The 12,909-nt window shown below is 35.2% G+C and overlaps 1 protein-coding gene across 1 annotated transcript; it reads left to right on the forward strand.

Annotated features, from left to right (window-relative positions):
* The first annotated feature begins 780 nt into the window (after positions 1 to 780).
* On the forward strand, positions 781 to 8,150 carry LOC112749033 (annexin D5-like). The gene is made up of 6 exons (XM_025797292.2): positions 781 to 857; positions 931 to 1,076; positions 1,156 to 1,371; positions 2,019 to 2,234; positions 7,686 to 7,775; positions 7,855 to 8,150. The coding sequence occupies exons 1-6, from the start codon at positions 782 to 784 to the stop codon at positions 8,056 to 8,058; spliced, it is 948 nt and encodes a 315-aa protein (XP_025653077.2). The 5' UTR covers position 781; the 3' UTR covers positions 8,059 to 8,150.
* The last annotated feature ends 4,759 nt before the right edge of the window (positions 8,151 to 12,909 follow it).

A 12,909-nucleotide genomic window follows, 5' to 3' on the forward strand; every position in this document is an offset into this window, starting at 1 on the left:
GCATAATTAAAAAAATGAGATATTATTATTCATAAAATTTGGTAATTTTTTTCTAAGTATATATTTTTTTTGTGATTTTTTAAAAGTATTATTAGTTGTTAACAAAAAAATTACAAAAAAATATATACTTAACAAAAAATCACCAAATTTTAAGGATAATAATATCCTATTTTTTTAATCATGCTTGCAAACAATTACATCAAAAATCAATCTCTAATATATTTTTTGAGAAATACATATTTAATGTTAGATAATCTTGCAAAAAAACTAACATTAAATACGTATTTCTCAAAAAATACATTAGAGATTGAATTTTGAAGTAAATTTTTACAAACATGATTATAAAAATGAGATATTATTATTCTTAAAATTTAGTGATTTTTTGTTATGTATATATTATTTTGTGATTTTTTAAAAGTATTATTGATTGTTAACAAAAAAAAATTATAAAAAAAATATATACTTACCAAAAAATTACTAATTTTTATGTCTAATAATATCTTATTTTTATAATCATACTTGTAAAAAATTACATCAAAATTTAATCTCTAAGACATTTTTTGAAAATATATATTTACTGTTGGGTATTGTTGTTGTGTTTTTAAATTATTTGAAGGTATTTTTGTCGATAGTAAAATTCAAGTGCATTTTTGTCAGCGTTGGAATAATTCGAGAGCGTTTTTAGTGGTTAACCCATAAAAAAATTATAAACAAAAATAATGCCGGTATTGTCCTTCTTTTGTTACCCCTTTTTTTTAAATGTGTTTTGAGATAGAAGAAGATGGCTACCTTGGTTGTACCCCCAATTCCTCCTTGCCCAAGAGATGATGCTATGCATCTTCACCATGCTTTAAAAGGTACCCCCTCTCTCTCTCACACACACACACATTCATATATAAATAAATGATGCTTTAATTTACATGCATGCAGGACTTAAGTGTGATACCGATGCTGTTGTGAATCTCCTTGCTCATAGAGATGCCACACAACGAGCCAATATAGTACAAGAATTCAGAGCTATATATTCCGAGGAACTTTCTGAATGCCTAGAGAAGGAGCTTCATGGAAAGTTAGAGGTATTAATTAAATATTATTTTATTTAGCAGCAAATTAAAAAAGATGAAAAGTATTTGACTAGCCTATTATTTTTTGAAGAGTGCAATTCTTCTGTGGATGCATGATCCTGTAGTGCGCGACGCAGTAATCATTAGGCAGTGTCTAGCTGTGGACTCAAGCTTCCACGGTGCCACCGAAATAATATGTTCACGCACTCATTCGCAAATGCAATCCATAAAAGAAGTCTATCTTTCCAAGTTTGGTGCTTCTGTTGACCATGATGTTGAAGCACACACCTCCGCCGACCATAAAAAGGTGATCATGATGATGATCATCATTCATTATCTGTTAATAAATTAAAAGTAAAAATTTTATTGTAGTTATTTTCCTATAAAGTTTTATGGTATTCTAAAAAGATTTGATATGTTTGACTAAATTATTATTTAATATTTTTTAAATAACATATTCACATAATATAGACAACTATATATAAGTTTGGAAAAATTTTAAGTATATCGAGAACATCGAGGTGTTCTCGGTGTTTTAACTTTTAACATTGATTTTAATTAATATATATTATATATATTTTTTATAATTTAAATCAACGGTTAAAATAATTAAAATATCAGTATTCTCAGTACACTTAAAACTCTTCCTATAAATTTTTATTAGTATATTATAGTAGAAATTCAGACACATAATTATTTTTATATAAAATTGACATTAAAAATAATTAAATAATTTAACATATTTAATTAAATTATTATTCAATCAAAGATAATTATATGTAAATTTTTATTTTAATATGTTGGTGAAAATTCATATACAATTATCTTTGCAAAAATTATTGAATAATTATTTAATAATTGTTAACTGATAACTTTGTATGAAAATAATTGTGTGCCGAAATTTCTACCATGTATTAATTCAATGTTGAATCATGCATGTATGGTGTGACACAGATCTTGCTTGCATATTTGAATAACCCTCGTGATGAAAGCGACGAGGTTGACATGGAACAAGCTGGGAAAGATGCAAAGGCTTTGTACAAAGCAGGGGAAAAGAGACTTGGAACAGATGAGGACACTTTTATCAAAATTTTCAGCGAACGGAGTGCACCACATTTGGTTGCTGTCAACTCTTACTACAACCATGTGCATGGTCACTCACTCAAGAAGGTATACGTATCATCATACCCTTAAACTCAATCAATATAAGAATTTATTAGTTGTCTATAACATACACATCTCTTCTTGTTCCCAAAGTTTAAAAAAAAAAATAGTGTAAGTCTATAAGATATTAAACTTTATAAATAATATAATCAAAATTGATTTACATTTATAGAGAAATTAGATTTATATTTATAGTCAAATTACGAATAAAAGTAAAAAAATAGTACTGATTTATTTTTAGTATTTACAAAAAGTTTGATTATTTTAATAGTTGATTATTATATTAAAAAACATGTATAAAATACATATAATTAATTTAATGATGTATTTCTAATATTCATAATATTTTTGTAACAATTATATTATATGTATATTAAAATTAGCTACTAAAAGTAGTCATAAGTGTAAAATACATATTAAAATATAAAATACTACACATTAAAAATGAGTTAAATTACACATATATTATACATAAATACATAGTATCTAATTTTAGTGTACAAATAATATTTTTATTTTTATTTTTCTTACATATGTAGTTTGGGATATAACTGAGAAGATAAAATAGTTTGAGGATGAGATAAAAAAGGTAGATGATATGGTTAGCAGTGGGGTTTGTGATGGTATACAGTAAAGGCAAGGAGAAAGTTGTTAGTTAGATGTTGTGAGAAGTTGTATGTTAAACAGGATATTCACTTGAAGTAGTAAATATTTAAATCTCAGCATGTTAAAGAGATGGATAGGTATACAAGATACTTTCACAACATTGCATCAGCGGAATTTATGGAGGCAAAGGAGATAAAAGACCTAAAACCTATTAGCATGATTTGATGTGTTTATAAGGTTATCTCTAAAGTGTTAACGAGAAAGATAAGGAGTGTAATGCCACATTTAGTTAGAGAATCACAAAGTGCTTTTTTTAAGGGAAGAAAAATACATGATGGAGCTTTAATTGCATGTGAAACTGTGCAATGATTGAAAATGAGGAAGAAGGAGTTCGGTTGAAAATGGAGGACATGGATCAAGGAGTGTATTAGGTCTACATCTATCTCTATTTTAGCTAATGGGTTGGTTACTTTCAAAACCATTCAAGATGGAGAGAGGGCTACATCAAGGTGATCCACTGTATTGTCTCCATTTTGTTTGTTCTTGTGGTGGATGTGTTGAATAAGATAATTAGAGAGGCGATAAGGAATAGGAGAATATCTCCACTGTTAGTGGATAGGGATAATATAGAATGATCATATCTACAATTTGTATATGACACTATATTATTTTATCCATCGAAAAAAGAGACAATTAGAAAATATAAGAGGCTTCTAATGTGTTTTGAAATGATATTTGGTTTGTTCATTAATTTTGAGAAGTATAGTTTGACAGTACTAAATTGTAGTCAAGAGTTGGCTGGATGGATGTATCGACTACTAGGCTATCAAGCGGCAGCTCTATTGGCGAAGTGCCTTGGAATAAACTTGGGAGCAAATCCAAGGCTAGTAAAAACATGAGAGTCGGTAATAGATAAGGTGGAGGAGAAACTTAGCTTGTGAAAAGTAAAGGTCCTAAGTAAAGCTAAAAAGATGGTACTCATTAAGTCAGTTATAAACACTTTATCTATTTACTATCTGAGTCTGTATAAGATGTCAAATCTAGTTGTGCAAAGAATAATTGCATTACAGAGGAGGTGCTTTTGCACTACAAGAAATTCGTTTATTACCGTCGGATTTATTGTCAAATTTTCATGGGACGTTACCGGCGTCTTTACCGTTAGATTTTACATGGGATTTTCATTATATTTTGTTTGGCCAAAAGTTACCGTTGAATTTGGCAATCTGTCCCAAAATCCTACATTAAGTTTTGGCGCGCATGAGGAATTTAATGGCGCTAATATTACTGTCAGATGTACCCACAGAAAAATTCGACGGTAATGCAAAACTCATGACTTTTCAATTTTGCGAGTCACCCAGGTATCTAATAGAGAGGGAGAGTATTAGTAAATGTAAGTTGAAGAGGATTGGTAAATGGCAGACCACGGAAATCTCTCAAGCGCATCTATGATGGATCCTGATGTCGTGTGGCGCCAGACCGCATCTGAGCCACATAAGAATCACATCTTCTGAATCAGGTCATTCTTTGCCACTGGCCCTGCAAATCCACAAGACGCCGTGAATTTGCGTGAGCAGACCCATAGCCTGATCCAAAGCCTACAGGATTAGGGTTAGCAGCTCCATTTGATTGACAAGAGATACGAAGAGTTGCTTGCATGCATGGCAACGAAGGATTCTCAAGACACAGAGACAGAGTTCTTGAAACAGGAGCTCAGACTAGAGATAGAGCACATACAGCACATGTGGCAGCAGGTGGACATCTACTATGAGCAGATGCATACAAGGGACAGCGGTGCTGGAAGCGCTCCTCCTCATTTGCACTTGCACTAACCCAGAGACCAGCACCGCCGCATCAGGACCAACAGTGACACTATCAGGAGGACGACAACGATGACTATGAGGTAGTGTTTTATTTTGTACGGTCACACATCGCTATCTGTTATTTCATTAACGAGATTACTTTATTATATTATAATTTTTTATTTTAATAAAACATATAGTTTTCATTAATTTTTATCTAGTTTTAATCAGGTCACACTTATGATCATCACAGTTAAAAAAATTAAATATAAATGATTTTTTATTAAAAAAATATTACCGTCAGATTTTGCGAGGCATAAATTTGACAACATATTTTGTTTTTTAAAAAAATATTACCGTCGAAATTTTTAAGAAATTTTTCAACAGTAATTATGGCGAGAAATATTTAAAAAGGCGCCAACTTTTTTGTCGTAAAAAGTCCGACGGTAAAAGTATATCAAATTGGCCATTCTGAACATATTTACCGTCATAAATTTTTTACAGTAATTAGTGTCGGAAGATTAAAATCCGCTAGTAAAGCATTATGGCGATGTTCATACTGTTAGATTCTGTCCATCCATAAACCCGATGATAATTTTATTATTGTCGAATTTTTTTGTCAATTCTGCCAGTAATTCTGACGGTTTTTGACTTTTTTTGTAGTGTTGGAGAAAGAAAAATGAACAGCCTGGCTTGGTTCTTGTAAGGTGAAAGATGATATAGACACCGAAGAAGCTAAGAGGCTTATGAGTGGGAGATGTGATGGTTCGTAATACTACTTTACTGTTTAAATGGTGATTAAAATTCTCTAAGGAGGATTATCCATTATGAAAAAACGTTGTGTGCTCATGCAATAATTTGAACCCTAATTAGTTGTTGTCAACTCAAACATTGCCAGTAAAAGAAAGTGTATATATATATATATATATATATATATATATATATATATATATATATATATATATGTCAACTGCAAATAAAGGAGCAATATATTAGAGAGAAGATGATTGATGGACTAGTTATGGAACCAAATTCTAGGACGATACATGGTTACAAGCTGGAAAGCTAAAGGATTCCTTTTTCCAAGGCTCTTCTTGATTTCAAATAAAAAAAAAAATCCATAATTGGGGATTGTGAATTTTGAGATGGGTTGGAGTGGGTTTGGAACTTCCAATGGAGGAGGGACTAAGGGATGGCAAAACTTCCCGAGACGCGGGGATCCTTGTGGGAACTGCCTCGAATGAGGATCCGACTGTGGAAAATTTTCCTGTGGGATGGGGATGGAGGACAAAATTCTCCCGAGACAGGCGCGAGGACCCGAGCGGGGATCCCTGCCCTATCCCCGCTATTCCCCGAAATTTATAAATTTACTGAATTATCCTTAATAGTTTATTTCTCATATATGTTTTTTTTTTGTCATTTCACACACACACACATATATAGAAACCCAAAACTCCTAATCTTCATTTGCATAACCCTTCTTCAATTCAAAGATTCCTAACGATGTCCATACTCCATCCAACATCTCTGCATCCACCTCCTCGCCACTCTCCCTTCTCACCGCATCGTCACACCTCACCGTGCCATCATCCTCACTGCGTCGTGCTTTCTATTTGCGGCGTTCCTTTTCGTAACTCTGCCGTCGTGTCCATTCTCTTCTCTGTTGTCGCGTCTCCCACCTCGTCCACTACTTTGTCCTCTGGCTCGTCGTTGCGTCCCCCGCTCCGTCATTTCGAAAGAAGTAACCATAGTGTCATTTAGACTTTTTGTATAAAATCTTACTATTTTTGTATAGGATGGATACTTGCAGCTCTATTCATATAGAAATTAAGAATTAGTTAGAACTATCAGATAGATGGAGAACGAGGTCCCCGCGGGGAGTGAGGCCCTGTGGAAATGGGGATGGAGAGCAATATTTCCCTACGACGGGAAATGGGGACGGGGACAGGGACGGGGAGCAAATCTAAGGGCGGGGATGGGGATCAGGGAGGCATCCCCCGTCCCTACCCGGTCCCGTTGACATCTGGACTTTGCCAATGGGAGACAAAAATCCTAAATCAGATGCTTGACATCTTGCAATCTATTATAGCAAATGTATATAGTGTAAAAATTTGACAAAGAATGCGTTTATTCTACTAACTCATTTATGCAAGTATTATAGGAAGGGACTTTGGTAAATTATATAATTAGCTACATATTCACCAATGAAAATTGGAAAAGACTAGTTCTGCCTCGAGTTGAGCTATTTACCTAGTTTGTTCTAGTAAGTTGGGTCAATACTAAGGACCGGTTGAGTAGATTGGGCATCGTTAAACAGAGTGATAATATATGCATTATGTATAAGAAGGATGTTAAAACTGCACAGCACTTGTTTGTTACTTGTGAGTTTTTTTTGGCATATGTGGTGCGCATGAATTTTTTATGTTGGGTCTGATTGGACGATCCCAGGTGCCATAAAAAAATACTTTGAAAGTTGGAGGACCTTGCCATTGAAAAGAGACATGCGTAAAAAGTAGTTAGTTGGATTCTTCTTTGTTATATGGAATATTTGGCTACGAAAGACTAATGTCATATTTCAGATCAAGACAACAGATGAGGTAGACTGTGTTATTAGATCATTTTGTTGCTCTAAAGAATGATGTGGTAATGAACTTAATGTTGTTAATGACTATGTCAAAGACGTCATCGAAATTATTTTTGGCTTTATGTTATTGTCGTGGTTTGTCTTTTGCCGGTTGTACTTAGTATGTTTGAGCTTTTTCTTTAATTTAAAAAACAAATTATATTATGAAAAAGCCTATTAGATCAAATTTTCATAAATTATAGTAAATCTAACTACAACTATGTTACATACGTATACACAAAAAATTCATTATTAAATTAATTATTTTTTATATATAAAATACATTAAAATAATACGTATATTTATACATACACATATAAAAATTAATTTAATATTTAATTTTTGTGTATATAAATAACATTTTTATGGATTTATTGAAATTTTCAACCAGATATTTTACTCTAATACTAAAACCTTACCTAAATGCAGGCGGTAAAGAATGAAACATCAGGACATTTCCGTCATGCACTTTTAACAATAGTCCAATGCGCCGAAAATCCTGCAAAATATTTTGCAAAGGTATCCATTTCCTTAAACTTCGAACTCATATATATAAGTTGTCTTAATAATGTAGGGATGCATGTTACTTTGCGTGCAGGTGTTGTATAAGTCAATGAAAGGGTTGGGAACTGATGATATTACACTTACAAGGATAATTGTAACGAGGACTGAGATCGACATGCACTATATCAAAATCGAATATTTTAAGAAATACCACAAGACATTAAACGATGCAGTTCACTCAGATACACTTGGCCACTATAGGGATTTTCTTCTTCAGCTTTTGGGTCCCAATGTGTAGTGTAGTACTCAACAGTCAACATGCATCTTCAATCTTGCATTTAATAACAATATAATAAGCTACAATAAACACTTATAAAAATATTATTTATATATTAAAATTAGTCATTAATATATTTATGTATGAATATATATATATATAAATTTATTTTTAATATATTTATATTAATAATTAATTTTAATAATTAATTTTAGTGTACGGTATCTATGAGATGAGATGCACCCCAAAAACAAAGAGTTATGCAAATTTCAGGATTAATATAAGTTATAATACAACCCTCAAATATATAGACTCAACAATGAAACACCCAATAATTTTGATGTGGTCCCCTCACTATATATACTCCCACGAGCTCCCTTCATCTTGGAATTTTTTCATGGTCCTAAGTTCTAACCATATTGATGACTTTCATTTCTTTAATGCTTTGTGTAAAACAACATCTGTAATTAGGAATGTCAATGGGGCAGGGCGGGGGTGGGGGATGTCTCTCTACTTTCCATTCCTGTCCTCAGATTTGCTCCCTATCTTCGCTCTCATTTTTCGTCGTGGGGAATATTGCTTCCCATCCCCATTCTTCACGGGGCCCCATTTCCTGCGGAGACCCCATTCCCCATCTACATAATAGTTCTAATTAATTATTAATTTTCATATGAATAGAGTTACAAGTATCTATCTTATACAAAAACTGCAAGATTTTATACAAAAAGTCTAAATGACACGATGGTGACTTCTTTCGAAATAACGCAATGGGGGAACACAACGACGAGCCAAAGGAAAAATCAGTGGACGAGGAAGGAGACGCGGCAACAGAGAGGAGAATAGACACGACGGCAAAGTTACGAAAAGGAACACCGCAAATAGAAATTACGACGCGGTAAGGTTGATGGCACGGTGAGGTGTGACGATGCGATGAGACGGGTGACGAGGGGGTGACTGCAGAGAGGTTGGATGGAATATGGACAGCCTTAAGGATCTCTGAATTGAAGAGGAGTTATGCAAATAAAGATTAGGAGTTTTGTGTTTCTATATATATGTGCGTGTGAGAAATGACTAAAAAATATGTATGAGAAATAAACTATTAAGGATAATTCAAGGAATTTATAAATTTCGGGGAATAGAGGGGATGGGGGGGGGGATCCCCGTGCCTGCTTCGGGGGAATTTTGTCCCCCATCCCCATCCCCGCGGAGAAAATTCCCCACAATTGGATCCCCATTCAGGGCAATCTCCGCGGGGATCCCCGCGGGGATCCCCGCGTCTCGGAGAATTTTGCCATCCCTATCTGTATTATAGTGTGCACCATATTAAAATAAAAAAGTAAAGTACTGTTTTAATTTTGAAAAATGCTATTTGTACATTATTTTTCAGCTATTAACTTAGCCACTCTCATTAAAATACAGTAAAAAATATAGTTACGTATAAGGAAGCTAATACAAGGCTCTAGGAGTTTTTTCATCGTGCCAAAATCTCTCGCGATTTCTTCTCTTCTCGCAGAGAGGGTTCCATTGCATCCACCTCACTTCTCTTCTCTTCTCTTCGATCGCGCCAACCTCACTCCTTACTTCCACTACAAGAAAAAAGCCTATTGGCACACTTTTTTCTTGCTACGCTTTTAAAGCGTGGCCAAAAGTGGTCAATAGGCACGCTTTTATGAGGGTGGCAGCCAATTTGTGATTTAGCCACATTTTTTTTGCCACGCTTTTTAGAGAGAAACCGGCACGCTTTTACGAGGGTGGCTACTAATTTGTGCCTTGGTCACGCTTTTTTCTTGCCACGCTTTAAAAGCGTGGCTATAGAGAGAAACCGGTACGCTTTAAAAACGTGGCTAATTTGTCTTCTAACGGTGACATTTTTAAAACGTGCCGATATGCTGTGTTTAATTAGGCACCCTGCAAAAGCATACCGATAGAGTTAACCCCAAAATTTGATTTCCCACCCTTTTTTTTTCTAAGTTAACTTTTAACCTAGCTAGAAGTGATCTGATAACAGCTCATACACTTCACTGTTATTCCCAAATTCACTTTTAACCTAGAAGCAAGCTGCCGTCACACCCTGGAAGCTTCCGTTGCATCAAGCTGATCACGATGACCCTCACACCCAGCATGCTCGCCTTCATGTTCATCTAATCCTCACACCCAACCCTTCATCTAACCCTCACACCCAACCCTCTCTCTGTCGCACCCAAACCCTAAATCACTTTCTCATTCACCACTCTCATCACTACTCCGCGATTAACTGCGCCTGGAGCTTCGCCGTCTTTATTTCACCGTGCCTCGAGCTCCGCAGTGCACGATTCACTACGCCTCAAGCTCCGTTGTCTCTCTGTCTTGAGCATCACCGCCTTCGTCTGACCAGCGTCGCAGCCGAGCCGCCGTCCTCTTCTCTAACCTTCCCAGGCATCGGCGTTCCCTCCTACTCCCTCAGTGGTCTCTGTCTCGCAAACCCTCGTTGGATTTGGAACCTTCTGTCTCTGTCTTAATCGGCACCGTAAGCACTGGTAAGTCTTTCTTCCCTGATTCTCTGTTTCTCTGTGTCTCTATTTTGGACTAATTAACAGAAAGAGAAGTCTTTCCCCAATTAGGCACTCCTGCCTGAAGTTCTTTGTAGTAGCAGATAATTCGCTAAAAGTGAACATTTGTGCAGCAATGTTATTGCTCCTTGTGTCTTTGTTTCCTTCTTTTTTTAATATTTTAGGTTCTGTTTGTTGGCCTCCCCTTGACTTATTCTGATAATTATTATTTAGTTAGTTAAATCCATGTTTTAATTTTGCAGAATCTAACCCTGGAGCACTATACAAACTACAAAGCCTCAGAGCTTGAAACTATTGTTCTTGCACTTGTAGATTTGTAACTTAACACCAAAGCCAGTTCCCTGAATACTATACGTAAAAAGTATAAACAACATAAGGTAAAAATTTGGTGTTTACTATCTTCACTAATAAAAGTAATATCCTAAATTAGTTTTCAAAGGAATATTTTATCGAATATTTTAATTTTTATTAAATTTTTTAATTATTAAATTAGTCTTTGAATTTCTCCAAGTTATATTGGTTACTACCTGAATGGACTAATTTGAGAATTTAAAATTTTTTAAGGACTTTTATTAAAATAAAACATTTATGCTAATTTTCGTAATTAAAATTTGTTTGGTATGGAAGTGTTCCTATTTTACTATTGAAATGAGAAAATTTTATTTACAAGTATTCCTATTTTACTATTGAATTTGTGTCCTTGATTCATATGTTACTAAATGGTTTGTTGATGTTGTGATACATCATGCATTTGACTAAAATCGGTTGTCAAATTTGCCTCCAGATCCAACCTTTACATTCTTCGCCCACTTCCTTCTAGTTCATCCATAAGGTTGTCCTAAAATCCCTAGCTCTTGTTGACGCAGAGGCATGTAGCACCCCATCCCTATTTCCTCGGCCAGGCAAGTGAACACTCTAAATATTCTTGTTCAAATTTTGATTTTTTTAAATTTAATATTTAGGCTTTGATAATTTCTTCCTCTCAAAATGTTCAATTGGATTTCCTGTGCTGTTTATGTAAGGTCCCACATCGGTTGGGGAGGAGAACGAAGCATGCCTTATAAGGGTGTGGATACCTCTCCCTAGCATGATGGCTATCATCCCTATCGTCAAAGGCAAAACCGTGAGGCCTTGTGTGCCAAAACGGACAATATCGTGCTAGCAGGTGGTTTGGGCTGTTACAGATGGTGTCAGAGCCGGAGCCCGGATCGATGTGCCAGCGAGGGCGCTGGGCTCCCTTAGGGGGGTGGATTGTAAAGTCCCACATCGGTTGGGGAGGGGAACGAAGCATGCCTTATAAGGGTGTGGATACCTCTCCCTAGCATGATACGTTTTGACGAGTAAGTGTGGGGGGCTTTGGCTATCATCCCTATCATCAAAGGCAAAACCGGGAGGCCTTGTGTGCCAAAGCGGACAATATCGTGCTAGCGGGTGGTTTGGGCTATTACAGTTTAATTGATGTTGGCGGTGATTCTAAGACCGCTTTTTCTTTTATGGTTTGTTGAATCAGCATTGAAGAAATAGTTCCAATGAGGTTGAACTTTTAGTTCGATGATAGCAGGCCCTACCAAGAAGGTTTTGAATGTGCTTAAGAAGAAGGGTACATATTGCTCTTCTAAAATAGAAATCTGTTAACTTGATGTCTTAGTTTTAACTTGGTTCGACCGAAGTCTCCCAAGTGGTCGAGAGTTTCTCTCTTTGCATGGCATGGTTGAGAGTTTCTATCTAGCTTGTTTGTTTCATATTTTTCGATTTAGCTATTCATACAATTCCTTCATACTTGGTCGGGCATATATGCGAAAACATTAAAACCTAATGATTTGTGATCAATTAAAATTTTTCTGCTTCTACTTAATGGAGCACCTCATATCAATACTTTTACTTCTGCTTCTACTTACTGCTATTATTATTTTTATCAGTGCACAAAGTGATGGCATATCTGATCATGTAGGAGTTGAAAGCTAGAGGAATTAACAATGAGCACACTCTTGCTTATCAGGTTAGTTTGGACCTCCTTAACTGGCTTTTTAATTGCTAAATTGTTGGCTTACCTTTTCGAGCCTCTGTTTCTTATGGCATTGTTGGATGAATTTCCAGAGTCGAGTGGGCCCGGTACAGTGGTTGAAACCATATACAGATGAAACTCTCGTTGAGCTTGGTCAGAAAAGTGTGAGGAGTCTTTTAGCTGTTCTAGTGAGGTACATTATTTTTGGACTTTTACCCCTGTTTTTAATTTTTAATTGTGTTTTTCTTAAGAGTAAAAGACACTCGTCCTCCTTGTATCTCAGCTTTGTGAGTGAGCACATAGTGACCCTTGAAGAAA

The sequence above is a fragment of the Arachis hypogaea genome, chromosome 15, assembly GCF_003086295.3.
Source record: "Arachis hypogaea cultivar Tifrunner chromosome 15, arahy.Tifrunner.gnm2.J5K5, whole genome shotgun sequence".
Taxonomy (NCBI): Eukaryota; Viridiplantae; Streptophyta; class Magnoliopsida; order Fabales; family Fabaceae; genus Arachis; species Arachis hypogaea.

Excerpts from the sequence above, each read along its gene's own strand:
- LOC112749033 (XM_025797292.2), top strand. The coding sequence starts at position 782 with ATGGCTACCTTGGTTGTACCCCCAATTCCTCCTTGCCCAAGAGATGAT. Across the intron at positions 1,077-1,155 it reads AGCTTCATGGAAAGTTAGAG|AGTGCAATTCTTCTGTGGAT; the intron begins GTATTAATTAAA and ends TATTTTTTGAAG. Across the intron at positions 7,776-7,854 it reads CTGCAAAATATTTTGCAAAG|GTGTTGTATAAGTCAATGAA; the intron begins GTATCCATTTCC and ends CTTTGCGTGCAG.